General features: G+C 47.4%; 1 protein-coding gene across 3 annotated transcripts in view; it reads left to right on the top strand.

Moving 5' to 3' along the window:
* The window catches only part of SMARCD3 (SWI/SNF related, matrix associated, actin dependent regulator of chromatin, subfamily d, member 3), a 100,124-nt gene that overhangs the window by 30,303 nt on the left and 45,154 nt on the right, over window positions 1-24,667 (top strand). Inside the window, exons 1-3 of one of the 3 annotated variants that reach the window (XM_064505524.1) lie at window positions 67-105; window positions 14,184-14,401; window positions 17,543-17,585. In XM_064505524.1, the coding sequence (XP_064361594.1) occupies window positions 82-105; window positions 14,184-14,401; window positions 17,543-17,585 (285 nt within the window). In that variant the 5' untranslated portion in view covers window positions 67-81. Of the gene's footprint in view, window positions 1-66; window positions 106-2,824; window positions 3,086-14,183; window positions 14,402-17,542; window positions 17,586-24,667 lie in introns of those variants that run through there. The other 2 variants (XM_026115826.2, XM_064505525.1) reach the window with 2 other exon arrangements.

Below are 24,667 nucleotides of genomic sequence, written 5' to 3'. Positions count from 1 at the left end.
CCGCCACCCCTGATTTCAAGCGGTTGACCTTGTTACGGGATGCTCTTTTAAGGAAATCTTTATGTACTTCCTGTTGAGAACATGCAGCTAAATGCGATTCATACGGTATTGTACTGAACTGAAATTCAGTAACGCTTGGTAACAAACCCCCCTGCCTCGGCGCGTAGCAAAGACACCCACTGATGGAGCTGGGGCAGCTGCCGCTCGTTACCTGCAGCTCATTAGAGAGGCAGAAATCCCCCAGGCCTGCGCCCCCGGGGCGAGCCTCCGCCCGGCCGCCGCGCCCGCTCCTCCGCCAGAGCCCCGGCCGGCGCCGCCGCCCCGTTGCGGTGGGACGCGACCGGACCGGACCGGACCGGACCGGACCGGGCCAAGCAGGGCGGCCGCCTGCCGCCCCCGCCCGCCGCAGCGCCCCCCGCGCGGCGCGGAAGGGGTTAAGGCCGCGCTGCCGCCCGCGCGCCCGGCCGCCCCTGCGCGCGTCCCCGCTAGGCCGCGCGCTGACCTTCACGGGAGCCGCGCCGGGCGTGCGCGCCGCCGCGCTGGGGCTCGCGGGACCCGGCGGCCGCTGCGGCCCGCCCGCCTCGGGGCGGCCCGGTTCGGCGCGGCGCGGGTCCGTCCGCCCGCGGCGCGCCCGGGGCCGCGGCTGGCGCGCGCCCTGCCCGTGCCGGGCGCGCCGTTGCCATTCGGTGCCGTTGGTGCTGCTGGCGGAGGAGCGCGGGGGGACGCGAGGGGGGACTGCGCGCCGCGCCGCAGCCCGGAGCCGCGCCCGCCGCGGCGGGGGGCTGGGGCGGCCGCCCGGCGGCCCAGCGCCGTCCCGCTCCGCGGCGCCGGGAGCGCGGGCCGGGCCGGGCCGGGCCGGGCGGCCGCCGAGAGGCCCCGGGGCCTCCCGGTGCGCGGGGCCCGGGCCGCTGGGGCGGGGGCGGGGGGGGGGGGGCGCTCCCCGGGCTGGTGTCTGCGGCCGGGTCGGAGCCGCGCGGAGGCCGGGTCGAGCCCGGCAGTGGTTGTCTAAAGCCCTCCACGAGCTGCCCTGGGTTTGGGCAGCTCTTCGGCTGTTTGTGCTGTTCTCACAAAATCGGGACTGCAATCCAACACCTGCACAAAGGCGTGTGTCAGTAACCCCACTGCAGTGGAAGCTGCGGCGCTCCAGCAAGTGCGGCAGCCAGCAATCGGCGCGATGTCTAAAGAAAAACCAGCACGTTGTGCTGGGAGCAGGGGAAGGGGCTTGCAAGGCAGGGGCTGGGGGTGGTGTGTGCTTTGGGGATCTAAAAGAAATTGCAGACAGGCCCATTGCCACCTTGCCAAGCACGCTGGCGCCACACAGCCTGGTTCCAGATAAAGTGCATTTAATTCAAGCCAGCCAGAATCTCAGGGAGGGATTTTGCACAAAATAAGGCCATGTCGCTTTACTGGGTGTATTTCTTATGAATAGACCAGACTGAGGGGGGAGGGGGGATGGGCAGCAATGCCCACCATCCCAAAATTTCTGTAATTCCCATGGGTATCCTCAGAGAGCAGTGCTTGGGTGGGGTCACCCTGAAAATCAGCGGAGGTTGTCGCCTTCATCCTCATGTGCAAGGGGCTGCGTGATGTTCCTGCTTGCTGTTCACTGCTAGCTGATTCAGTGTCTTCTCTGCGCTTGTTCTTAGTACTGGCTGAGGGCAGAAATTTATTTATTTAATTGTTTCAGGTCTGATTCTCTTCTGCTCGTGGCCTTGCTAGAAAATTCACAGCCCCTAGACAAGAATTTCAAGCAGAGGAGTAAGATAAAACCCTCCTGTAACCTGGCAACATCTCCGTTGCTGCGGCGGGCAGACGGAGCCGTGAGCCCTCGCCAGCGCAGACGCGGAGGAGCTGTCAGCAGGCAGCTCGCCGCCCCGGGCCGCTGCCGCCTGCTCTGCCATTACGGAGGAGCCGGCGCCGCTGTGCGGAATGGCCGCCGCCGCCCTGGGCCTGCGCCAGGCTGCCGGCGGCTGGGCCGCACGGCCAGGGCACCGCGGCCCTGCTTCGCCCTCCCGGCGCCGGCGCGGCCGCGGGCTCCGCGGTGCCAGCAGGGCCCTGGGACCGGGACCTGGTCGCGTGCGGGGCTTTGTGTGAGCGGCAGCGACCAGCCCCGGCGCGTAATGGCAGCCGTGGTGTTAACAGCGCGTCTGCATCCGTCGGTCCCCGGGGTCTCTGACGGCCCCGTCGCAGCGGTACCGAACGGTCCGGAGAGCCGTTGCCGGGAGCGGCTGCGGGGAGGCGGCGGTGGTGGAAGCCAAGCCACCGCCGCGCTGCGCCCCGCCGCCATGCTGCCCCCCGCCCCCTCCTCTGCCGCTCCCGCACTCTTTCTTTCCCCTCGCGCTCACAGCCGTCCCTCCCTGCTCCCGGCTTCCTGCTGCTCCTCTCTCCCCTCCAAAGGGGTTAGTGCTCGTCTCATGCGCTGGAAATGCTGCCAGTGAACGTTTCTGTGTGCTGCCTGCCAGGTCCCTGGGGAAAAGGCCTGGAAAGGCAGTGCGGGAGGAGCAGTGGGAGCAAGGGAAAACCATTGTTTCTCACTGCTCGCCTGCTGCATTTTCTAGTGGGAAAAGTCTCTCCGCGAGGCACCGAGTTTGTCATTGCCGGAGTTGCCCCCTCCCCCTTCCCCTTGCCCCAGAATTTACCATCCCCTCACGCCGAGCAGGAGCGGTTGCAGCACTGCTACTAAAAGGCTGAGACGTGTTTTCAATTTGCCTCCTGCTTATCTCTGGTGTTTGGACAGAGAGGTTTAAAAAGCTGGATTTTCTGTCCCTGCAGAGTAAACACACAGAACCCGGCAGCACAAACTATTTCTGGCTTATCAGTGGAGGAATGCAGCAGCTGAGGCTTAGCGCGAGTGGGCCGTCAGCAAGGCCCTGAAGGGGCCCCCTCCCCACTCCGCGCTATTAGAAGTGTGAGAGCCCAGCAGGACTCAGAGGGGAGAGTTGGAGAAAAAGGCAGAAAAGGGAAAGAAAGAGGAAGAGAGAGAGTGAGAGAGGCTGAGCAGACCCTGATGGCTACAGACGAAGTTACAGGAGGGGCTCGCAAAGCTACGAAAAGCAAACTTTTTGAGTTTCTGGTCCATGGGGTGGTGAGTCGGGAAAGTTAGTGAGCTGGCTGGCTCTGAATAGAGGGATGAGTGGAAACTGGAGGCTCTGTGCTGGGCTGGACTGGCGCCTGCAGCGTGCTCTTGGGGCGCTGGTGACTGCCGTGCCAGGAGGGCACCGGGGTCTGCGCGGCCCCCAGAATATGCACTGATTCATTGATGATACAGGCTTGTGTCTGGGGGGATGTGTGCTGTGATTTTTGCTTTGATTCTCCATGAATGGTGAATAGCGTCCTTTTGAGCCTGTTCTCAGCGCAGAATCTGCACTGGATCTGACCCAGATGGGCTTGTAGGACACTTTGTTCTGTAATCAAACTTGTGTTTTGCAAAACAATTCTGATGAAAGCCTGAGGAAGCCTTGTGGTGCTGCCTCTGGTTCTTGTCTCCAGACTTGGCTCTTGTGTATCCTCTGGCTACTTAACAGGTGACTTTCAGGGGCTTGGAGAGATTAGCTCTGCGGATCTGAAGCGGTCTATAGGCACTTGCCCACAAGAGAATTTCAGGGTGCCATGGTTAATTAAAGGAATCCTTCAGGTCTTTAACATTTTTCTAGCTTTTGTTTAAGAAGCGGGTCTTCAATCTCCTTTTAAGGGGAAATGCTAACCCCTGTTTTGCTGTCATTGGAAACCATATTTTTTAGATGATTCTCTAATGGTTGAATGCAGTCACCATTTATGACATGTGGATTTCTTATCTAGATATACATTGAAGAAAAATAAGATTACTGAAAAGTCCAAAAGAATGCGGGTATTGTTTGGTTACCAGTAGTGTTTTCTCTCCTGAGGATTCTGGCACCTTCTGCGACACCTTCTTTTTGAAGACGTCGGGTGGGGGTTCTTGTGCGATGATAACAGGTATCTGGAGAGCTCACCGCAGGCTGCAGAACTGTCTCCGCAATTCAGGCTTACTCCAGATGCGTAGAATCTGGCCGGTGCCCTGCGGGTCCTGGATGTGGTGAGACCTGCAGGGCTGAGGACTTCCAGGTGACGTTCTGTTTTTGGAGAGCCGTGAGCAGATGACATGGTGCGAATGTGCAGGAGCACTCTGCTCCTAGATTGGCAGATGCGCAGAGATGATCAAGTAGCTGGTGTGCAGGTCTGCGGCAGTGGTTTTGTTGTGGACACGTGGGGTCGTTAAGATGTTGTGGCTCAGGATGACTGTAGCTAGGCTGAAGCATAGGCAAGTTGGGAGGTGTTGGCATATGGAATGCTTTTTGCTTTTCCAAGGTTTCTGTTGGCATTTGCACACCAACGAACTTCCTTCAGTATCAAGAAGAGTGGCTAAAATAGTTACGTGAATGTATTTCTTCTACATCTAGCTGGACTTCATGTGAAATGAGCATGCTGTCCTCTTAAGCACTGGAATTTTTAATTTATACCAGAATGAATGCGGCAGAACTGGTTTCCATTAGTTATTTGGATGCTAAAAAAGTCTGTCTTGCACTGGGAATTCAGCTGCTAGTGGCATCTTACTTGAATATCTGAATTTGCATGGAATATCTGCATTTGTGTGCCATCTTCTTGCTAGCTGTTGGTGAGGCTGGGGCTTCTTGTCTGTTACTGTCTTGCCTGAACATCTCCTGTATGACCCTACGCTTACCTACCCTACGCTCACCTACCCTACCCTCCATGTTGATCTTTGGTTTGGCTTTTGCTTCCTCATTTGTTCTTTCCATCAGTCTTTTCCTCATCTCAGGTATCTCTTAATCAAAGCACAAGTTGAGGTAGTCAGTCTTCCATTACTTAAAAAAGAGAAAAAAAATTATACTTTGTTTTACCTCTTCAGGTCCTGTGTTCTCCCAAATAAATGAATGTGCCATCACAGCCGTTGCCTTGTGTTCACATCTTGCTCGCTATTCAGTTTTATTACCACATACAGTGTGGCAGTATGTGAATTAAGTCCTTGAAAAATTAAAGTTTATCAGAATTCCTTGGAGTCAGAGGCTGCTCTCACTTCAGGAAAAACCTCCTCTTCAAGTTATTTATTTTTTTATTTTATCTTTGTACTTATTTGATTATTGCAGGAATTATTTTTTTTGGCAAAGATAGGGGGGATGTAAATAGAGGTAGAATGTTGTGAGAAAAATTTTTGCTATGTGAACACTTTAATGAAAAGGAAAATTTTGCAGCATTTCCTGAGGGCAGTTAGAATTTGGATTCACTTGATCTTTCTGGAAACATATTCTCCTTTGCTGAGGTCACTTTGCCCTTTGCTCTTGTATACTTCATCTTGCCTTTGTTCTTCTTTTCCATATTGCCAGCTTAGAAGAAGTCTTCTTCCCTCTTTGTCCCATTCAAATGGGTCACCCCTGTAATGTGAAATATCTTAACGATTAAAAAATCTCAAGGGCGATACTTCGTCCTCATCCTGCTTGAATTCTTGATAGTTCGTTATATCTCTGGTTAGCCCTTTGTTATTTAAACAAGGTTAGATTTTTTTTTTTGTTTTATGTATTTTTATAATTGTCTTATTCCTATTTTGTTTCATCAGGGTCTTGTGTGTTGTTTCTGTGGGAGGAAGGAAAGGTTTTTTTCCTGAGGCTTCATCTTTCACTTTGTTCTTTTTTGCTCTGTGCTCCATTTCTAGCATTTTTATGGATAAACATGGCTTTAATGACCATTTTTATGCTGATTTATCTCCTTACTGATGTTTTTTCTACTGTCCAGTAGTACGTTTCAGCCCATCTTTATGACATCTCCCTCTGGGTGTCCAGCTGTTGCCTTAGATTTTGTTGACCCAAACCGAGCTATTAATCTTCCTGCTGGCCCCTCCTCCTCTTGTGTTTTTTTTTTTTTTTTTTTTTTTTTTTTTTTTCTCCACGCAGTAGACCTCATCATAGGCCTCCCTGTTGGTTGGACCTCTTGCCTGGATAGCATCTTTGTGTCTCTCTCTCTCTCTCTCTCTCTTTTTTTTTTTCTTACCCAAACAGTTATCTTTCCATATAGCCTTGAGAAGATCAATGGTGCAGATCTTGTCAAAGCTCTTCTCCGAATATCTATCCTCTTATGACTCAATTGCAGGAATCTTTTCCTCTTTGGTACTTCGTACTGTTGACCTCATCTGTGTCTCCTTCACATGGGAAGCTGCTGAGAGGTTCATTTTCTTGTCCTGTTGTTCTGACCTCTTTAATCTGCTTCTGTGTCCTTTTTCTGTTCCCCCTTTATCTTTCTTTCAAAACCAATCTTCTTGCCTTTTATGCACAAGGTATATGTATAAAAGTCTATGTCCTTTTCTTAACTATCAAGTTGTATCTGTATTTACAATATACCTGGTGCCAGTTCAGATCACCTTTTTCCCATAGTGATCTTGTTCTTTGTCCCCTGTGCTGTGCTTAGGGAGCTCTTGCTGTTAAAATAAGTCCTTATTCGTATTTATTTTCTCTTAATATATGTTTTTCTCATAGTTCCTGCTAATCTCTGCTGTTTAATGTCAGTTTCACGTCAAGACTGCTAATTTATAGAAACTCATGTATCCCTTATACCTTTACTGATCCTGTTGTCTATTTGTTTGCTTATCTGCCTCCCAAATCTGGTGATAGATGCTTGCGGTAAGTACAGAAACTGCATTATGTGGAACAGCATTTATTACAGTGAAGGAAGGGTTTCAAGCATACCATGGTGTAAACAAATATATGATATAATGATAAATAACACATTGCCAATGTGAAAACAGACTGAAAGACAGGTCTGGTGCCCTGAAGATGTGTATGGCGTATCTGATAGATTTATCAGTGACCTGGAGAAGAGGATGAGCAATGAGTTTCATAAACAAACGTTGCAGTGCATCTCCTCATACACTGCTGGGTTTTAAATGGAGTGTAACCGCTTAGGAAGAAGGCCTGAATGTCATTGTGGGCTGCCTAGTGCGTAGCAGCAGCCACTGCCAGTAAGAATGCAAGTAAAATGTTGGCCTGATGAAGAGATGGGGCAGAGAGTAATGCAGAAGACATTGTGTATCAGTAGCGTATACTTACAGGATTATTGTTTTGGTCATCTGCATGACTGATAAGCAAAAAGAAAAGCATTTCAGAGGACAGTGGTAGTGGGAGGCCTGTGAAGACTGCGTCAGTAAGAAAATGGAAGATTGAGGGTGGTTAGGTTTGGAAGGAAGTGATTTCTTTTTCATAATACCTAAGTTTGGAGATTGATTGGGAAAGTTGTAAAATCAGTGGAGGCTCTTAGGAACTGGTTAAAGTAGTAAACATGCGTCAAAGGTGATGGAGATACTGGTGACCCTTCTTTGAGACAAGTGGAAGGCCTGAATGACCTGTCAAGGGCTCTTCCAGCCCTGTTTCCTCATACTTCCGTATATTAAAAAAATGCTACTTGTTTTACTATAATGGGAAGAACTAAAGCTATTCGCCCCCAAATCAAATGGTGATCTACTTTAAGTGGATAAAAGTGATTTTTTTCAGCAAGTCATCTCTCTGTAGAGATGACTACTAGAAGATATCACTGAGGCGAGGAGAATATTAGGTAGGAGAAAGTGTAACTTTACTAATGAATAATATCATACTAATTTTGTATTTTCATGGATATAAATATTATCTTGTCAGAGCATAAATCAGCTAACACTAATGGGCAGAAAGGAGCCTCATGAACATTCATTTTTAGACAGTTTTATCCACTTCCCTGATACAGGGCTCTCTGTGTGGCTGCCTGTGTTAGGACTTTATCAGAGGAAGGGTTCAAGAATGGAGTCACTGGTTTACTTCATGTCTAGTTCCTGTTTCGTCATGTTAAGGAAGGAGATGGTTGGAGTGAGTGTAGAGCAGGCTGGAGAAATAAAGTGATCTGGCCTCGGTGAGCCAGTTTGATTGGGAAGATACTTGCGGAAGTCTGGTAGAGTGATAACGTTGTACAGTGCTGAAAAGAGTACGCAAGGCGACAACAGAAACTGTGGATTTGTCCTGCCTGAACCCTGGACTAGCTGCGGGCTAGCAAATGCAGAAAAGATCACACACAATTAAGAAAAAAAATCACATTCATTCTATCTAAGGTTTTAATAGTGTTCAGTGTGATTTTATGCAAAATGGGCTTCTTAAACAAATATGAATGACTTTTCTGTGTTTTAAAAAAGAAATTTTGTAGGAACATGAAAACACTCATATTGGTCATCTCACCCTGCGTCCCCAATTAAGGGCAGCAGCAGCAGACTGCATTAAAGCATAGGAGCAAGACAAAAACATAGTGATGCTTCCTCCAAACACTCTGCCTGCACTTAGTAGCGGAGAGTAGCAGTAGAGTTTTCTGAACTACAGGTACCCCCTGTTCAGTACCTGTGTGGGGGTTTGCTTTCTGTAGGTTAGTACAATTACTGTTTCCTTGAAACCGTGTAAACTTTAGCAATCACAGTGTTCTGTGTCAAGAATTTCTGCAGGTTATAGTATATAAAAAAGTACCTCCTTCTGCCGCCTGCTAGCTGTTGTCTAGGTCTTGTGCTGGAAGAGACACTGGGCAGCTGATGAGCCTCCGCACTCTCCATTGAGCTCATGACACTGGAGAGCTCTGTTGTTCTCACTCCCATCCCTTGTAAAGAGTGAGGAGACCTAGTTTAATCAGTTGTTCTTCACGCAAAATCCATTCCATGCAGTGGATCGCAGTAGCTTATGTGATCGGGTCTATTAAAACCAGCACGCTGATGGAACTCAAAAATGGTGTATAGGGTTTGTTAGGTACAATTTTAATGGCTTTTTAAAAATTTTTTCATTTTGTTACATCTAAGTAGGTTGAAGTTGAGATTGGGTATCTAATTGTTCTGAGCTGTGCGTGGACATGCATGAAATAAAAAGGTCATCACTGACTTGAGCTTTGTCTTAAGTTACAGTTCACAGTTACGTAAATGTAGTGTTTCCTAAATTAAAGACTTTTATTTCATGATGGGTGGAACCTGGCAGTCACAGCTGTGGAACACCTGGACCCTGAGTCTGGGATCTTGGGAAATAGATAAGAACTGAAATACTGGCATTCCTGCTTGCTAACTCTCAGAGATTCATAGACATTGAAAATGGAAACCGCTATGAGATCATATCTGTGGTTATCTTAGGAGAGGAGAGAAGCTGTGCAGCTCTTTTTCTTGCACTTCTACAAGTCCCTTTTAAATGAGACACTCGGTAGGACATTGCTGTTGGGAGACCCCTTGTGCGGTCAGGCACCTGTTGCCATCAGGGAATATCAGCTTACCCTAAATTTCTTAACTGTTCCGGTTACTTCTGGTTACTTCTACCCCCTCGCATGTCCACACAGCATCTGACATCTCTTTGTGCTTACGTTTACACCTTATAGATGTTAGTGACTACTGTAACGCCTTGACACTGTATGTTGTCTGGCCAAGGTAGCTTCTTTTTCAGTTTCTGTTACAAATACACCACTGACATACTTGGTAATTTTTGTTGCTTTTTCTCAAAATCTGTCAGTTTCTGTGTTAACCGGGAGCCTCGGGCTGTTCCCTGTGTGTCGTCAGGATCCTCCTGTGTGGTACCAAGACGGAGAGTGTCTTTGTCTTCCGGAGCAGGAAACAGCTGTGTGTACAACCCGATGCCGTATTACACTGCGGTGACTCCCAGCCTGCTGCTCAGTCCCTTCCCTAAGGCTTGTGCAGATGTTCTGCTTTTCCTGAGACTTCCTTTTACCTATGAGTTCTCCAGGTTATTGTCCTCCGGTTGGTATGTTCAGTCAGGAACCCTGGTTTTTTCTGCTGCAGCATTTTGGCTGCTGTGATGTTGATGTCCCTTGAGAAGGGACTGCAGTAGAAATATACAGAAAAGGACCACTCCGCTGTTGTCTCATTTCTGCCGTCAGACAGGAGAAGTCCGCTTGAAGGATGGCAAAGAGGAGGAGGAAAGAGGCAGCCATCTGATGTGACAGGAGGTTTGGTCAGGAAGGGAAGAAAATAGAAGAGCCAAATTGGTGGCTTGAGAGAGTGCAGTAGAAGGTAGTGAGAGGGACTTGGCAGCAGCTGTTGTGGAGGTGGTGTGCTTGCCGCACTGACGATGTGTGCAGCGTTGGAAAGGGGCAGCTGGGCAGCCGTGGACCGCTCGCCGATACAGAAGTGGTGAGGCGGTGCAGCAACCAGCAGAATGGTTGGGGACCAGTGCCGTGACCAGTGTGGTGGTTCTGGCTGCGGTTAGTTGTGCGCCTTTCTCTGTGCGCTGCTCTGCTGGGCCTTGCCCAGCTGCTGCACACGCAGCAGCTCATTGCTTCGTCTTCTCGTAGCTGGGAGGGCGTTCCCTCTCTGGCCCAAGGGCTGTAGCCCCAGCTGGAGGCATACCCTGTTCTTCCTCGTTTCCTGCACCTGGCAGTGTTTTGCCTTCTGTTCAGTTAAACCCTTGGGGTAATGCAGAGCAATGCATGTATGTGAGATCACTGGAGGGAAAAGAGGGGCAGGTCTGCGGGTGAGACAGTTCGGCTGGGTAGGCAGGTCTGGGGTGCAGGATTTCCTGGGAAGGAGGATGTGCCAGGACTGTTTTGCTCTGCAGCCTTCACCATGGATGATATTTGTTCAAGACAGATCCCGTTCCTCTACTAAAATAACATGAGAAAGAGGGGAAAAGACAGATCCTAACCCATAGCCACGGGTACCTCACAGATCTCTTTCAAAAGATATACTAGTACTGTATTACTTTTCAGGATGGTGGCATTTTCTTGATGTCAGCATTGTGAAAGACAGTGTGAAGTATTGTCTGTCACTGTCTGCTCTTGCATCTGTGTTTGAAAGAGAAAGAAGCTTTCGGGAAGGTACTGCTCATGTTCTTCTGTTAGATACGTTTAGGTAGAGAAAGCGTTTCTGTCTATCTGCTGGGAGTCTGGTGGGCTTGCAACAAGGAGACGGCACTTGCGTTGCGGGTGATATTTTATTTACAGACAGTACAGGAGACAGGAGTATGGGAAGAGAAGAAATGAGGCAGGCCAAAGGGTAGGATTGAATACATTGTCTGCAATGTTGCTTCGTTTGCTTGAGTGGTCTCCTTTTCCTCTGTTTCATCCTTTCTCTACCTTTCTCTATTTTAATGCCTAACAAAGAGAAGTGAAGGAAGTTCAAAGATGTCAAACCTAGATCAAAAGTAGGTTTGGCTTGCTGGCCTTGTTCTCCAGGCCTTAAGGTTCCTTTGTAGAGTCAGAAAAGCGGGCCTGCAGTTCGATCCTTTGGCCAGTGTCCATCAGAGATGAGCATGAGGTGACTGTGCCCAGGATCCTGTCTTTTCTGAATGGCTGTCAAATGTCCCAGGATGATGGACAGGCAACAACAGGCCCCGTGGTCTGATCTCTGCTGGAAGAAGGCCACAGTTTGTGGATTGGCAGGCAACAGAAAGAGCTTAAACACAAGCTCAAGTGGGAAGTATTTTCTGGGCCATTTGTTTCTGCTGCCTCTGCCTGGGTCAGAGGGTGGGGGTGAGTATGGGGGAAAGGAGAGAGCTGCTTTGTCCCAGCAGTTTTCATATTTCCATATTTACGTGAGAAAATGTTTTCAGCCCTGCACAAAGCCTCTGTTTTGCCTGTTTGCTGCCTCCTGCTTCTCTCTGCTCAGTGGCCATACTTGAGGCCGTTATTGCGACTGCGTGTGACCAGTTTCTTACACCAATACTTGCTGTTTCCACCCACTTGGCTTCCTGTGCTGGTCTCTCTTCTACCTCGACCTTCCTTCTCTATCCACGCCAGTTATCGCCATTGATTCTTTACTGGTCATTTCCTTCTCCCATTTCCTTCATGCATCCAAGCCCAAGGACTGTCTAAGACTTGTGATGATCAGGGTGAACTGATGATGATCATCAGGGCTTTGGGGACTGTGGTGGATTTGGGTGGTTAATTTGGAGATGCAGCTAAGTGCTGTTGCCTGAAGTTTTCAGCCAGAACAGGTGCTTCATTACTGGGAAATGTAGGAGTCGGGACATCAGGTAGGAGAAGCTTTACTGGGTCAGAGGAAGGGTTCTTCTGGCCTACAGTGCTGTCTCTAACAGCAACCATAGCAGATGGCTACAACAGACGAAGAATAGACAGGGCATCTGTATTGAGTACTTCTCCCAGGTGCTTTCACAGCCTCTAACTGTGGACAACTCAGGGGAGTGTCTGAGCCAAATATATGTTCCACGTATTTAGCAGCCCTCCATGCCCCTCTTCAGACTGCTTGTGCAGTCTCCTCTTGAGCCCATGGAGACTCTCAGCTTCTGCAGCATCCTTCGGAAAGGGGTTCCACAGGTTGACTGTCCCTGGGTGAGGAACCACCTCCTTTTGTCGTCCATGAGCCTGGCTCCTCCTGGTTTTCTCTGTTGGCCCTGGCTTGTGTGCAGGAAGGGGCAGTGGACAGTCGGTCCCCATCTGCCCTCTCCAGGCCGCTCGTGGTTTTGCAGAGCTCTTGCAAATGCCCCCTTAGATTACCTTGGACCACCTGTGTCCAGGTGGAAGAGTCCTAGTGTGCTTAATTTTACTTGTGTTCCATATCTTAATCATCTTTGTGCTCTTCTGTGTACTTTTTCCGGATCTACTCTACCATTACTGAGCTGCATGAACCAGAACTGCATAAAACATTCAGCGTGTGGACAAACCATGGAGAGTGGCACAGTGATGTTCTCTGTTCTCTTCCCTGAGGTTTCTAGTGTTTAATATTGGGCTTTTTTTTTTTTTTTTTCCACCTCCTGGTAAGCAGTGAGCTGATGATTTTTCTGGAAATGTCTGCTCTAACTCCAGGATCTTGTTCCTGTTAGGCAACAGTCAGCTTACAGCTCATTTTTTTGTATATGACAGTTCGATTCTTTTTTCCCGTGTAAATCACTCTGTATGTGATGATACTTAATTTCATTTGCCACGTAATTGCACGGGCAGTCTCATAAAGTTCTTCTGCAGTTCTTCGAAGCTGGCCTTCGTCCTTGCTGCCTTGAATAACCTAGCATCATCAACAAACTTTCTCAGTTCCTTGCTTTTTCTCTTTCTCCAGACTGCTCATGACTATGTTGAACAGCACAGGTCCCAGCAGAACTCTGCATATGCCTTCCCTCTGTTGTCAGAACCATTTGCTTTTACCCCATTTCCTATCTTTTAACCAATTATTTGTCCTTAATGGATGCTAATGGCTTCTTGGTTTCCTTAAAAGTCTTTGGAGAGGGACTTGAGACTTTCAGAAGACTTTTGTGTAGGATCATTCTTATTTACATATTGGTTCAAATGAAAATAGTGTGTCTGTGCATGTGTGTATATTTTCATAAGTACGTAGGCATATATAATAAACATTTTGATAATTCTTAGAGTGGAGCTAAGCTCTTCTCTCTGTTTTGAGTTATATTTTATAGGTGGGAATTATTTTACTGGTGTTTTTCCTTGACAGCTATAAATTTTTAGGCTTAGAATTGAGTTTACTGTGTGTCTTACACAGCATTAAGCTTGTGGGCTGACCCAAAATGTCTGTTCCAGAGCACACGGAAGTCAACATAAATGTCAGAACTTCAGAATGCCTAAAGGCAGTGCTGAAAAACTATCACTTCTTTTATTTTATTTATTTTTTTTTTTGGTGGAGGCTTGATCAAAGAGATGAGCTTTTCTTAAAGGATTCTTGTCACTTTATGAACTTGCACTGCTCTCCAGTGTAAGTAGAAGAGAGGGCTCTCAGTGGAAAATGCTTTGCCATAGTCTTTTCGTGATTCACCTTTGCTTGTTGCAACGTACCTACCGATCAGCGCAGCCCGCCAGTCAGTGCAAAGTCTGCAGCACTGGAGATGCGGTCTTGCTTGCAGCTCTGAGTCGCAGGTGACCACACCGTCTTGGGCTGCACGTAGCCTCCGTGGAACTTTTTGTTCAGTCTTAAGGTAGAGCTTTCTGCTGTAAGCTGGCCTGGATTTGTTACTGACCACTGTTTTCCCAAGCCTCGTATTTTTCATCCATGTTTCCTGCCTACTCTGTCACCGAGTTCCTCTTTCTGATGGCTGGGAAATACCAGGCCAGAGCTCTTCTGCTCAGTGTTGCTCCTTAGTGCTTATCAGGATGGCCAAAACTGGGAGCTTGCCTGAGCTGGTGTCTGATTACGTACAAATATCTTTTCTGCGGAGGAAGCAGTGACCAAACTGGCTCTTTCTTCTGTATTGCTTCTTCCCTAGCGTCCTGGGATGCCATCAGGAGCTCGAATGCCCCATCAGGGGGCTCCCATGGGTCCCCCAGGCCCCCCCTATGTCGGAAGCCCCTCGGTGCGACCTGGGATGCCCCAGACGGTGATGGAGACGACAAGGAAGCGCACGGCCCCGCAGCAGGTCCAGCAGCAGCAGGTCCAGCAGCAAGTGCAGCAGCAGCAGCAAGCCACCCAGAACCGAACCAGGAGGTGAGTGTGCCAGAAAGGAAACGTGGGAGAACAGTTTGAGGAAGAAAAACTGGTCTCTTTATCAGTAGGTAAGACCTTTTAGTTTGAGTGAGACAGACAAGAAGATGTAGAGATTGTCAGTTTCTTAAAGGAGGAAAAAACACTAGTAAATTTTGCTTTCTACCCTGTTTGAGAATGGTCTCTGAACACACTGACCTTTACTAATGTTTGGTTTTGCAGTTACAATGTTTTTCCCTTGCATGTGCATCAGGCTATAAATCTGGCCATTATATTCAGCCTATAAAGTACTTGTTAATGAGCAGTTCTCTTCAAATACAGTACAAATACTATACTATTTATCTATTCTTTATAATTGCTCCGTTTTCTGACTGACTAACAAAATGGTTTGTAAACAAGACACAAATGGAAAAGATTTCTAGTTGGTCACGTGAATACTTATTCCATGGTCACTATGGGATAATGTCGGCAGAATGGTCATAAAACTTTCAGTTTTTACAGGCATTCCTATGTATAAAGACACTGGAGAAAGTAATAGGAAATAATTTCCTAGAATTAGAAGATTTTTTAAAGGAATTGTCTTTTCGAAATATGCCCACTTTGTACACTGTGGAATGCATTATCTCGTCAGTAACAGTTCTTTACTTTCTTTTTGCAAATTATGAGACCTCAACGGATTGAATTCCTAAGTGTGAGCGAGTTCCTGACAACTACATAGGATAGATACAGTCATCTAGTTGGTCTGCCTTTTGCAAAATCATTATAGATATGTATAGACTGTGTTCAGACAGTGCTTTGGTGGTGTCATCACATCTAGTTGTAAGTAAAACATGACTCTCTAAGGTCAGTGCTTCAGGAACCCTGCTCTGTCCAGGTTATATGCCTTGGAACAGCAAGCCAGACTTGGGAACTCTTATATCTGGGATGCATCTGGAAAGGACACCGATCCCAAGAGTATTAATATAATAAGATTGAGTGCAGAAGGAATGTGTGTGGGTGCAGCATATGAGTACAAGAGATGTATGTGCGTCATGGACGCCTTGCCCAGCACTAGCCAAAATGTGCATTCCACAGCACCTCCCAGGAGATCTTTCAGGAAACTGCACAAAATCATGCCTAGCCTTCAAATATACTGGGTAGATACAATCTGATGGACTGCTATTGTTGAATAATTAAGGTATTCTTTAGGCACTTACTGGTTTCCAGGGATCATCAAATGAGAATAATTTGTTCCCTAAAATTTAATGGCATAAATCACAGAAGGAAGCAGTTTTTTCCCCAGCTGCCTTAACTTCACCACATCTAGTTAGGAACCCAACAGTAATCTCTACTGTAGTGAGTCCAGCTTATACCAGTGCTTCCTAGAACTCCGACAAGTTTCTCTGTTTCTCCTGCCGTGCCTTCCCTCCCGGTAATGTGTTGAATGCGTTCCCCTTGTTCACTTCTGCCTCCCTGTCGTCTCCCATTGAACCTTCTCTAGTTTTTCAGGCAGACCTTTCCAACTCCACAGGTCCAGTTCTGGGTTTAATCAAGCCCTATGTTTTATGGTACGAAAGGGCCAAGAAGGTGTAATCTGCCTTTCTTGGCAGGTTTGGTAGAGCCAAAAAGCAAATTAAATCTCCTTTCTGTAACAGACTCTTGGAGAACTGGTTGAAATGAAATTTGCTGGGTTTTCTGTTTTGTTCTGTTTTAACTGCAAGCCTTTGGGGGTGCTGCAGGTGCATATTCCATTTCCCTTGGGGAAAACGTAGCTTGCTCAGACATTGCTTCATGCGTTTTTGTGCAGATTCTGTGAAGTGTGTCAGTGTAGATTTGATTTTGTCAGCTGTGGAAGGTCTCGGAGGTTCACACCATGGAGCTCTCCAGTCCCATTATTCCTGCACTTTTATAAAGGGACATTGTTCACCTGAGAATTGGGTGTGATTGTGTGGATGAATTTTCTGGCCCTAAGGAAGGAGTTCTAGATGTGGTTTGGACCTCCAGCCACAGAGAGTGCCTCAGGCTTGGCTTTTGGGGGGGGGGGGAAAGCATCTGGTATTTCAGGCTAGGCTTATCGCTAGCAGCTGTAGGAGAGGAGTATGCCACCCGATGTGTGTCGAAACAGCTTTTACGTGGACATGGCTGATAAGGGGACTTCCTCTAAAGAAATAGTAAGGCATCCTTCCGCCCTGACAGAGCAGCAGCAGGCGTTTCTTTCTCCCATTTGTCTGTCACAGATTGAGTGATTCATCTCCTGCTTAAGATAAAGGCCTCACAAAATACAGAGGTGAAGAGTTAGGCCTGAATTCCCTCTCGGCCCTGTTAGAGAAAGCTAGGTGACAGTTTGATGGGCACAAATGATTTTTGAGAATCTGAAGAAATCAAAAGGGAATATATTTGGAGATCTTCCTGACAGTGCTATTTCTTAGGCACATATACATTTGTGTGTATGTATATGAGCACAGGCATGTTTCTAAAAGAATACGTATGTATATGTGCTTGTGTATGGGTATGGACATGCTATGCATATGCACTGCAGGCACAGAGATATCTTCCCACATATGCATTCATAAAGGTGAACATAAAACCCACTTACCTTTGTAAAATTACATATGTAAATGTGTTTCAATGAAACAAATGTATGTACACAGAGAAGTGTACGTATGTATGCGTGTTCGCATACGCACGTGAACATTGGCACTCAATTCGGGGTATGAATGAATGCATCCTCTGATCTGTTTGAACAAGTTCGCCTTCGGTCCACAGGCATTCGCCTGCTAAGTGTGCGTATGCATAGGCATGTCTGTGTGCACTCTCAGACACGCGCGCTGTCCTCCTACATGCTCTTTGTGTATCCATAGGTGGCATGTACACATGTACTTGCATACATTGCCAGCCTGCACCATGGAAGATCCTGTGATCAAAGAACTTGCGCACTTCTTTCCAAGATGCCTAACAGACAGCCCTGATTTGTTCTTAGCTAACCATCTCCCCGGGCTGCTGAGAGATGGGGTCCTAGGTCCTGGGCATGGGTGAGACCCTTTTGCTGATGCATGCACAGCTGTGCACCAGCATGTGGAGATGTCAGGATAATTTAGCAGGTGGCCTCGTTACTCCTAGATCTGTCACCATGGTAACGTGTTTTTTTCTTTAAAAAATGTACAGTGCCAAGAGGAGGAAGATGGCTGACAAAATTCTCCCTCAGAGGGTGAGTCGCTTTCATTTCCTATTCCCTTCCCAATCAGTTCAGCATCTTAGTGTAATTAGGGGGATTTTAGCAAATACTTTCACTTTTTGTTTAAAAATCTAATTAAAAAGTAAGTAGGCAGTGGGTGAAAGTCTAGAGAGCAAGGCTGGGGCTGGGGCTGGGGGCTGGGAGTGTGGAGTGCAGCCGGGCCTGTGTCATCCTCGTGCGTTGGGTTAGCTGTGCCAGCAGTGCCACTTGCTGGATGGACAGTGGTGCTGGGCTGCAGAGTACATGACTTGATGCTGGGACCCCCTGGGTTTTAAAGATGTTTTGGATCAATATTTGAGGCTGGTCAAAAGCTGGTTCAGAGTTCAGCTGTGCCTGTAGGAGATGGGCTCCTTCTTAGGTCTCTCTGGCCCAGTAGGGCTGCCAGATTCTAGTTTTTGCAGTTGTGTCCTAGTAGGACCAAAGTGAGTTAATCTAAGTATACAACAGAGTTCAAGGGGCCTGGATTGTCCAGAGAGTTATTAATGCTTCTGTCCCCTGGGGATGTGTCTAGTTTTTAATGTCTCTCTATGCTTGATCTGAACAGCTTCCTTCTCGATGCTTAAATCTTCCACTTCCTTTGCAAACATTGGAATTTCTCTCTGCTCTCCTTCTCTTTCATTATCCCCAGACTTTTCCTTTCCTATGCCCTTTTAAATACAGTTCTCCCATAACATGCTTGGTCCCAAAAGGCAAGCTTCCTTAATCTTCATAACATATTCCCTTGTCACACCCCAGATCCAGTTTCTTTGGCTTCTGGTGCTTTTTCTGGGCTCAGGACTCCTTTGACAGGCATGTAGAGCTCCACTTCCCTTTCAAGGATACCTTTCCTCTGCTGGTGTAAACCCAAGCTTCATGGCAACCTCCAGATTCTCTTCTGTGACCTTCCATAGGTACCTAGTGCCAACCAACCGAAGAAGTGAGCCCACTTTGGTACTCCTGACATCAAATTATCACTTCTTTTTGCAACTCCTGCCACCCTCTGAAAGCACAGGCCCTCATAGGTTAGCCATTAGTTTCCTCATGCTGCTGCCTTGGGAGAACTAAGCTACCATTAAATCCAGCCCCTTTGAACTACTTGCAGCCTTCATGGTGTTTGTGTTAGAGCATCCTTCCTGCTCTGCTTGGAGTCTGTACGTACTTAGAATGAAAGTTACGTTTCTTATGCTTTCAGTTCTGTCTGTCCTGCACGATTTCATGAATCTCGCATTCTCTTCAGAGATAACTGTACATCCTGTATGATGAGACTGTAGCTTTAAACATATGTTCGTTCGAAGGCTTTTTTTGTCCGGTGCTTTCATAAGATAAAAAGTCTCAGATGGAACAGGTGTAACCAAACTTCTCTGGCAATAGGAGACTTATGCCTCTGTTTATCAAATCCATAGTAATTCTTTAATAGGTAGAGCCTTACTCAGCTACATCAAAGTGCTGTACAGACGCTAGCACCTTTCAGAGCCATGCCATCACCAAGTCTTCTTGCTTTTCAGTGTCAGCCAAGTAATTTTAGCTGACAGAGTGATAAGGCACCACAAACGGCTGGAGTTCTGTCTACAGTGGAGTTTCTCAGTACAGTTGAAGTGGTAGTATTAATGATAGGACTTTCTGGATTAAGGTATGCCATTAGTCTGCAATCAGTATATCAGAACCTCCTTGCTGTCACCATTCATGCAATGGGAAAATGCTTTGTACATCAGTGTCCTGTCAAGTGAAAGGTTTGCACTGGTGGCTATGGAATGCTTGCAAAACCTGGGCAAAATCTTGAGCTTTCCAGAGTGACTTCTAGAGCACTTTCCAGCCAGTCAGCATCACAGGCTTTTTGCAGATTCTTGCATATGTTTTCTGCAAACTATGAAGGGGCATGGGGAGGGTATTTAAATAAATTTTACTCTTGAAAACCCTCTTATGTAATAATGGAAAAGGAGGTGGGTTCCCAGCATTTTCTACTGTGATAGAAAGTCAGGCAGTTGGCCAGATAATCTACTAGTAGATTTCCAGGCTTTCTGATCAAACCTGTGCTATGAGGCTGCTTGCATAGGGTCACTCAGCTGCTATAGTTTAGCTATTGGAGCAGGGTGTAATTTCGCACAGATTTAGTTGTACAAGAACAGTTCAGCCTAGCTAACTATTACATATAGGAAGATAGGATTATGGACATCCTGGTGCATCCAGTCCAGTTCCCTGTATCGTAAAGGCCCTGTCATACAATCACTGCCTCAAAACTAGTTAGGGTCCTTAATTCTGAGATATTTCAGATCTGGCAGATTTTTTTTTTCTTCCCTAGTCAAGTGCTTTTCGTTTCCGAAGTAAGAGTGGCTCCCCACACTTCTAATCCTCCTTCATTATATCTATCCCAAGTTAAACTCACCTCTTTTGAACCTCTCTAAATTCACCTCTCAGGAGGCCAGAACTATACATAGTATTCCAGATCGCCAGTCTCACCAATGCTTGAATAGCATTAATGCATTTTTTATCTCTACTGGAAGTAGCTTGAGTGATGCACATTGTGATCATGTTTGTTTGTTTGTTTGTTTTTTAATTTATGGCCTTACCACATTGATATGGCATACAGTCATTCTGTAATTGACTAAAATTCATAGGTATTTCTGCTTTCTGTTGTTTGCAACTGGTGAATTCCCATATTATAGCAAAATTGTTGGTATAGACACTGAGGCACGTGACCTTGTGCTTTGTAATGTTAAATTTCATCCCATTTCTACTGTACAGTTCTCAGCTTCCTCACATTGTCTGTGCTTGTGTTGACAGTGCCACCCAAATATGTCATTATTAAGTTTTGTTAGCATACTTCTCCTTTTTGTGCTTGAGCCATCAATGAAAATGGCATCAGTTTCAAGACCAGTCCACAGTCCTGCTTAATACTTCTTTTTCTGTGCAAGCTGTTGTTGTCCCTCTTTATCCAGTTCTTTACAGCAGTGTTATTTTTCTAATCCCCATTTCTCAGTCTTAAGTAGTGTCTCCCTTTATGACTATGGCAAATGCTTTACTTAAATGATAGTAGATTGGATCTACTGCATATCTTTTGTCTAAAATACAATTTAATTATAAGAAAGAGACTTGCTTAAGCACAGACCGACATACTGTAACATAACAAGGCTTAGAGTTTTTTGGAGTTTATTCAACATTAACTCGAGTTCTGTGCCACATGCTGCGCCCCACCCTGTTTTCCTTACCTTCGGGTCATTCCCCTCTAATCCACCAGTCTGTTTCCCTCTCTTTGCATCTTTGCTGGCCACTGAAACAGTCATTCAATCTCTGAAAAGTTCATTGGCATCTTCATTCATACCTGGAGACCCAGATCTCTTGAACTGACATGGCCTTTGCAGCTCCAGTCTAGCAGTTGTGCCTCCGTTCTGACCGCGTGCCACAGACTGTGCTTAGAGAAACATGACCAGATATCAGGCACTTTTCTCTGAGTTCTGAGTCATTAAGTTTCTTCCCAGGCACCGTTACTGTCACCTGCCCGCCAAATTCCCATGAGGACTTCTTGCCCATCTGTACTGATGGCTTTTTGCACAGCTCTCTTCTCCTTTTCATCCTCTCTTCTTCATTCTCCTATATAAAAACAGTCAACCAACTCCTGCTGCTGTGTGCTGACTACCACATGGGGTTCCTCTGCATTGCTTTCATGCCCTGATACCTGTCCTGTTGTCGTTTGGTCGGTGCATGGCCGTCCTCCAGCCTGTTCTCCTGAGCCAGTCAGAGGCGATGCACAGGTAGTTCTGCTATTCATTAACAAGAAGGAAGTGATTGGGGATGTGATAATCAATGGCAGCCTTGGCTGTAGCAACCATGAAATAGTGGCATTCAAGAGTAGCAGAGTACACACCCTGGACCATGAATAAACGATGCATGACCAGCCTGGTTGTCTTCTACGATGAGATGGCAGGATTTGCAGGCAAGAGAGAAGAGCAGATGCCATTTACTGTGGCTTTAGCCAAGTCTTCAATACTGTTTCCCATAATATCCTTGTATTCAAATTGGGACATTATAGTCTGGGTGGGTGAACAACCAGGCAGGTAAAAAGCTGTTTGGATGATCGGGCTCAGAGGTTAGTGGCTAATGGGTCATACACTACCTGGAGGCCAGTGGCAAGTGGAGTATCGCGGGGATCTGTCCTGGGGCCTGTTCTTTTTAGCACCTTTATCAATGACCTGGAGGAGGAAACAAGAGTGCTCGCTCATAAAATTTGCAGATGACACCTAATCAGGAGGGACCAGTCAATGTGCCCAAGGGAGCAGCTCTTACATGCATCGAGGAGCAGCTCTGCCAGAAGGGCACTGGCGTGAGCCAGCTGTGTGCCCTGGCAGCCTAGTGACTGAGAGCATCCTGGGCTGTGGGAACAGGAGCTCAGCCAGGAGACCGAGCGAAGCAGTTATCCCTCTTCACTCAGTACTCATTAGCTCACATCTGCAACACTGCGTCCCGTTTTGGGGCCTCCAGTACAAGAAGGACATTGGCAGACTGGAGCTAGTTCAGCCGAGGGTCACCAAAGTGGTCAGAGGGCTGGAGCAGCACATGCGCTGTGAGGAGAAGCTGAGGAAGCAGAGCTTGTTCAGCCTGGAGGATGGAAGGCTCTGAGGAGACCTAGTAACAGCCTGCCAGTACCTAAGAGAGCGTTGTCAAGAAGATGGAGCCAGGCTCTTCACAGCGGTGCATGGCAGGAGAATGAGAGGCACTGGGCATAAGTTGGAACATGGAAAGAGCTGACTGGATATAAGGAGAAACTTCTTCACAACAGCACAGTCGAGCATTGGAACCCAGAGAGGTTGTGGGACCGTCACCCTTGGAGGTTTTCAAAACCCAACTGGATAAAGTCCTGAGCAACAGACCTCATTGTTGACCCTGCTTTGAGCAGCAAGTTGGACTTGAGACCTCCCAAGGTCCCTCGCAACCTGCATTATCCTGTGACCTAACCGCTGTGCTGTGGAGCATCTGCAGCAAAAGTCTCCAGAGTATGTTGCTTTTGTATGCTGGCACCCTGCTCTAGAGTTCCTGCTTTTCCATGCTGACTGACGTCGTGGTCACCCCTCCAGCTGTCTCTTTGGACTGCATGCTTCAGAGGACTGGCTTGGCCCAGAGGTGCTGCCCTGCCAGTGAACATAGAGGAACTACTGAACTGCTTTTGCTAGAGCTTTAAGAGTAACTCGTAAGGACCTATGCTGATCCATAGATGTGACCTAGAGCTTTCTTTTCATGTAATTAAGCGCTTACACACAAACAGATAGAGTTTAGCAGATTATATGTATGGCTTACATACGTCCAATTTAGACTGAATTGCTTGTAATGGATTGGTTGCCCTGTCGGACTGGTGAAAGACTTGCTTAAATGCTGCTCGTAGTGTTGCGGGAGCTTTGGAATTTTGAATGGCATCAGTGTGTGGCCATGACATTCAGAATGATGCAGTCTTCAGTTGCTTTTGCCATGTTATTGGACACATTTGTGTGGGATGCCTCTGCGGTGGGATCAGAAATCCTTCTGTGCAGCATTGTCTCTCAGAGATCCAGATTCACTAGGTAGTGTAGAGTCAAGCTTTTAAGGAATGTCAGCCCTCGGCTATTCTTTGACCACTACAGAAGCCTCAAATGTAGCAACATTTTTGTCAGCAAGCTTTAGGTTTAAGTTTATTAGTGACAAAGCTGTTCTTCAGCCCAGTTGCTGATGAGCTAGACTTCAGTCACTGTTGTTTGTAGTATATAAATGCTGGCTTCTGAACACTATTTTTGAAATGCTCAGGTCGTGTTCACCTGCTGCAGCTGGTATAAAATTGGCTCATGATCTAATTGAGCTTGTTAGAGCTGGGAGAGCAAGAGGTACTGGCTTTTGTTACTTCTTCTGAAGATGGTAGTAATAGGCTAGCCTAATTCTAAGGAAGCTGACAGATCGCTAGCAAGTATTACTGCCTGATAATCAGGGTTTTTTTCGTTTTTTTTAACCAAATTTCTGAGACTGCTTTATATGTCCTGCTTAAGTAGGAATTGAAGAATGCAGCTCCAGTTGTTACTTCCTGAATGAAATGGATCAAATTCTAGGAAAATTCTGGACCTAGGAAAGCCAAAGCTCAGTCATAGCTGCAGCTGAACCTACAAGGGATGTGCTGGGCAACAAGAAGGGCTTCTACAAGTGAATCAGCAGCAGAAGGAAGACTAGGGAAAACCTGGGCCTGCCGCTCAGCGGGGCAGGGGATCCAGTAGCAAAAGGCATGGAAAAGGCCAAGGTACTCAGCTCTGTCTTTGCCTCTGTTTTTCCTGGTAAGGCCTGTCCTCAGGCCTCCCAGGTTCCTGAGCCCAGGATCAGAGTCCAGGGGAAGTGAAGATACTCAGAGGGACCTTGACAGGTTGGAGAAATGGGCCGGCAGTTCAACATCATGAAGTTCAATTAAGTCAAATGTGAAGTTCTGCTCCTGGGGTGGAATAACCCCATGCACCAGCGCAGGTGGGCATCAACTGACTAGAAGGCAACTTTGCAGGAAAGGACCTGGGGGTCCTCATGGACAACAAGCAGAGAGTGCACCCGTGGCGTACCCTGGCTATGAAGAAGGCCAACCACAAAATGGGCTGTTTTAGCACGAGTGTTGCCATCAAGTTGAGGAAAGTGGCTATTCCCTGCTATGCCACACCTGTGAGACTGCGTCTGGACTCTGGGTTGAGCTTGGGGCTCCCCAGGACCAGGAGGACAGTGACGTACCAGAGCAGGGCCAGCGGAGGACCACCAGGATGACTGGGGGCTGGAGCACACGATGTACCAGGAGAGGCTGCGACAGCTGGGTTTGTTCAGCCGTGAGAAGAGAAGGTGAAGGGCGAGATCTTATTGCTGTGTGCAGCTGCCTAACGGGATGGTGAAGAGAAGAGGGAGGCAGCCCCTTCCTGGAGGTGCACAGCGATGGATGAGAGGCAATGGAAACAAGCTGCAGCAGGGGGAATCGACTCCATGCAAGGAACGTTGTTGCTGCTGCTGCTTTTGTTTATAAGCCATGACGGTAGTCAGACATTGGAGCAGTTTCCCAAAGGATGTTGTGGGATGTGCATCCTTGGGGATATTCA

The sequence above is a fragment of the Dromaius novaehollandiae genome, chromosome 2 (genome assembly GCF_036370855.1).
Source record: "Dromaius novaehollandiae isolate bDroNov1 chromosome 2, bDroNov1.hap1, whole genome shotgun sequence".
In the NCBI taxonomy this organism is placed as follows: Eukaryota; Metazoa; Chordata; class Aves; order Casuariiformes; family Dromaiidae; genus Dromaius; species Dromaius novaehollandiae.
Note: the sequence above shows the minus strand (reverse complement) of the source record. Positions and strands in the feature narration are given on the sequence as shown.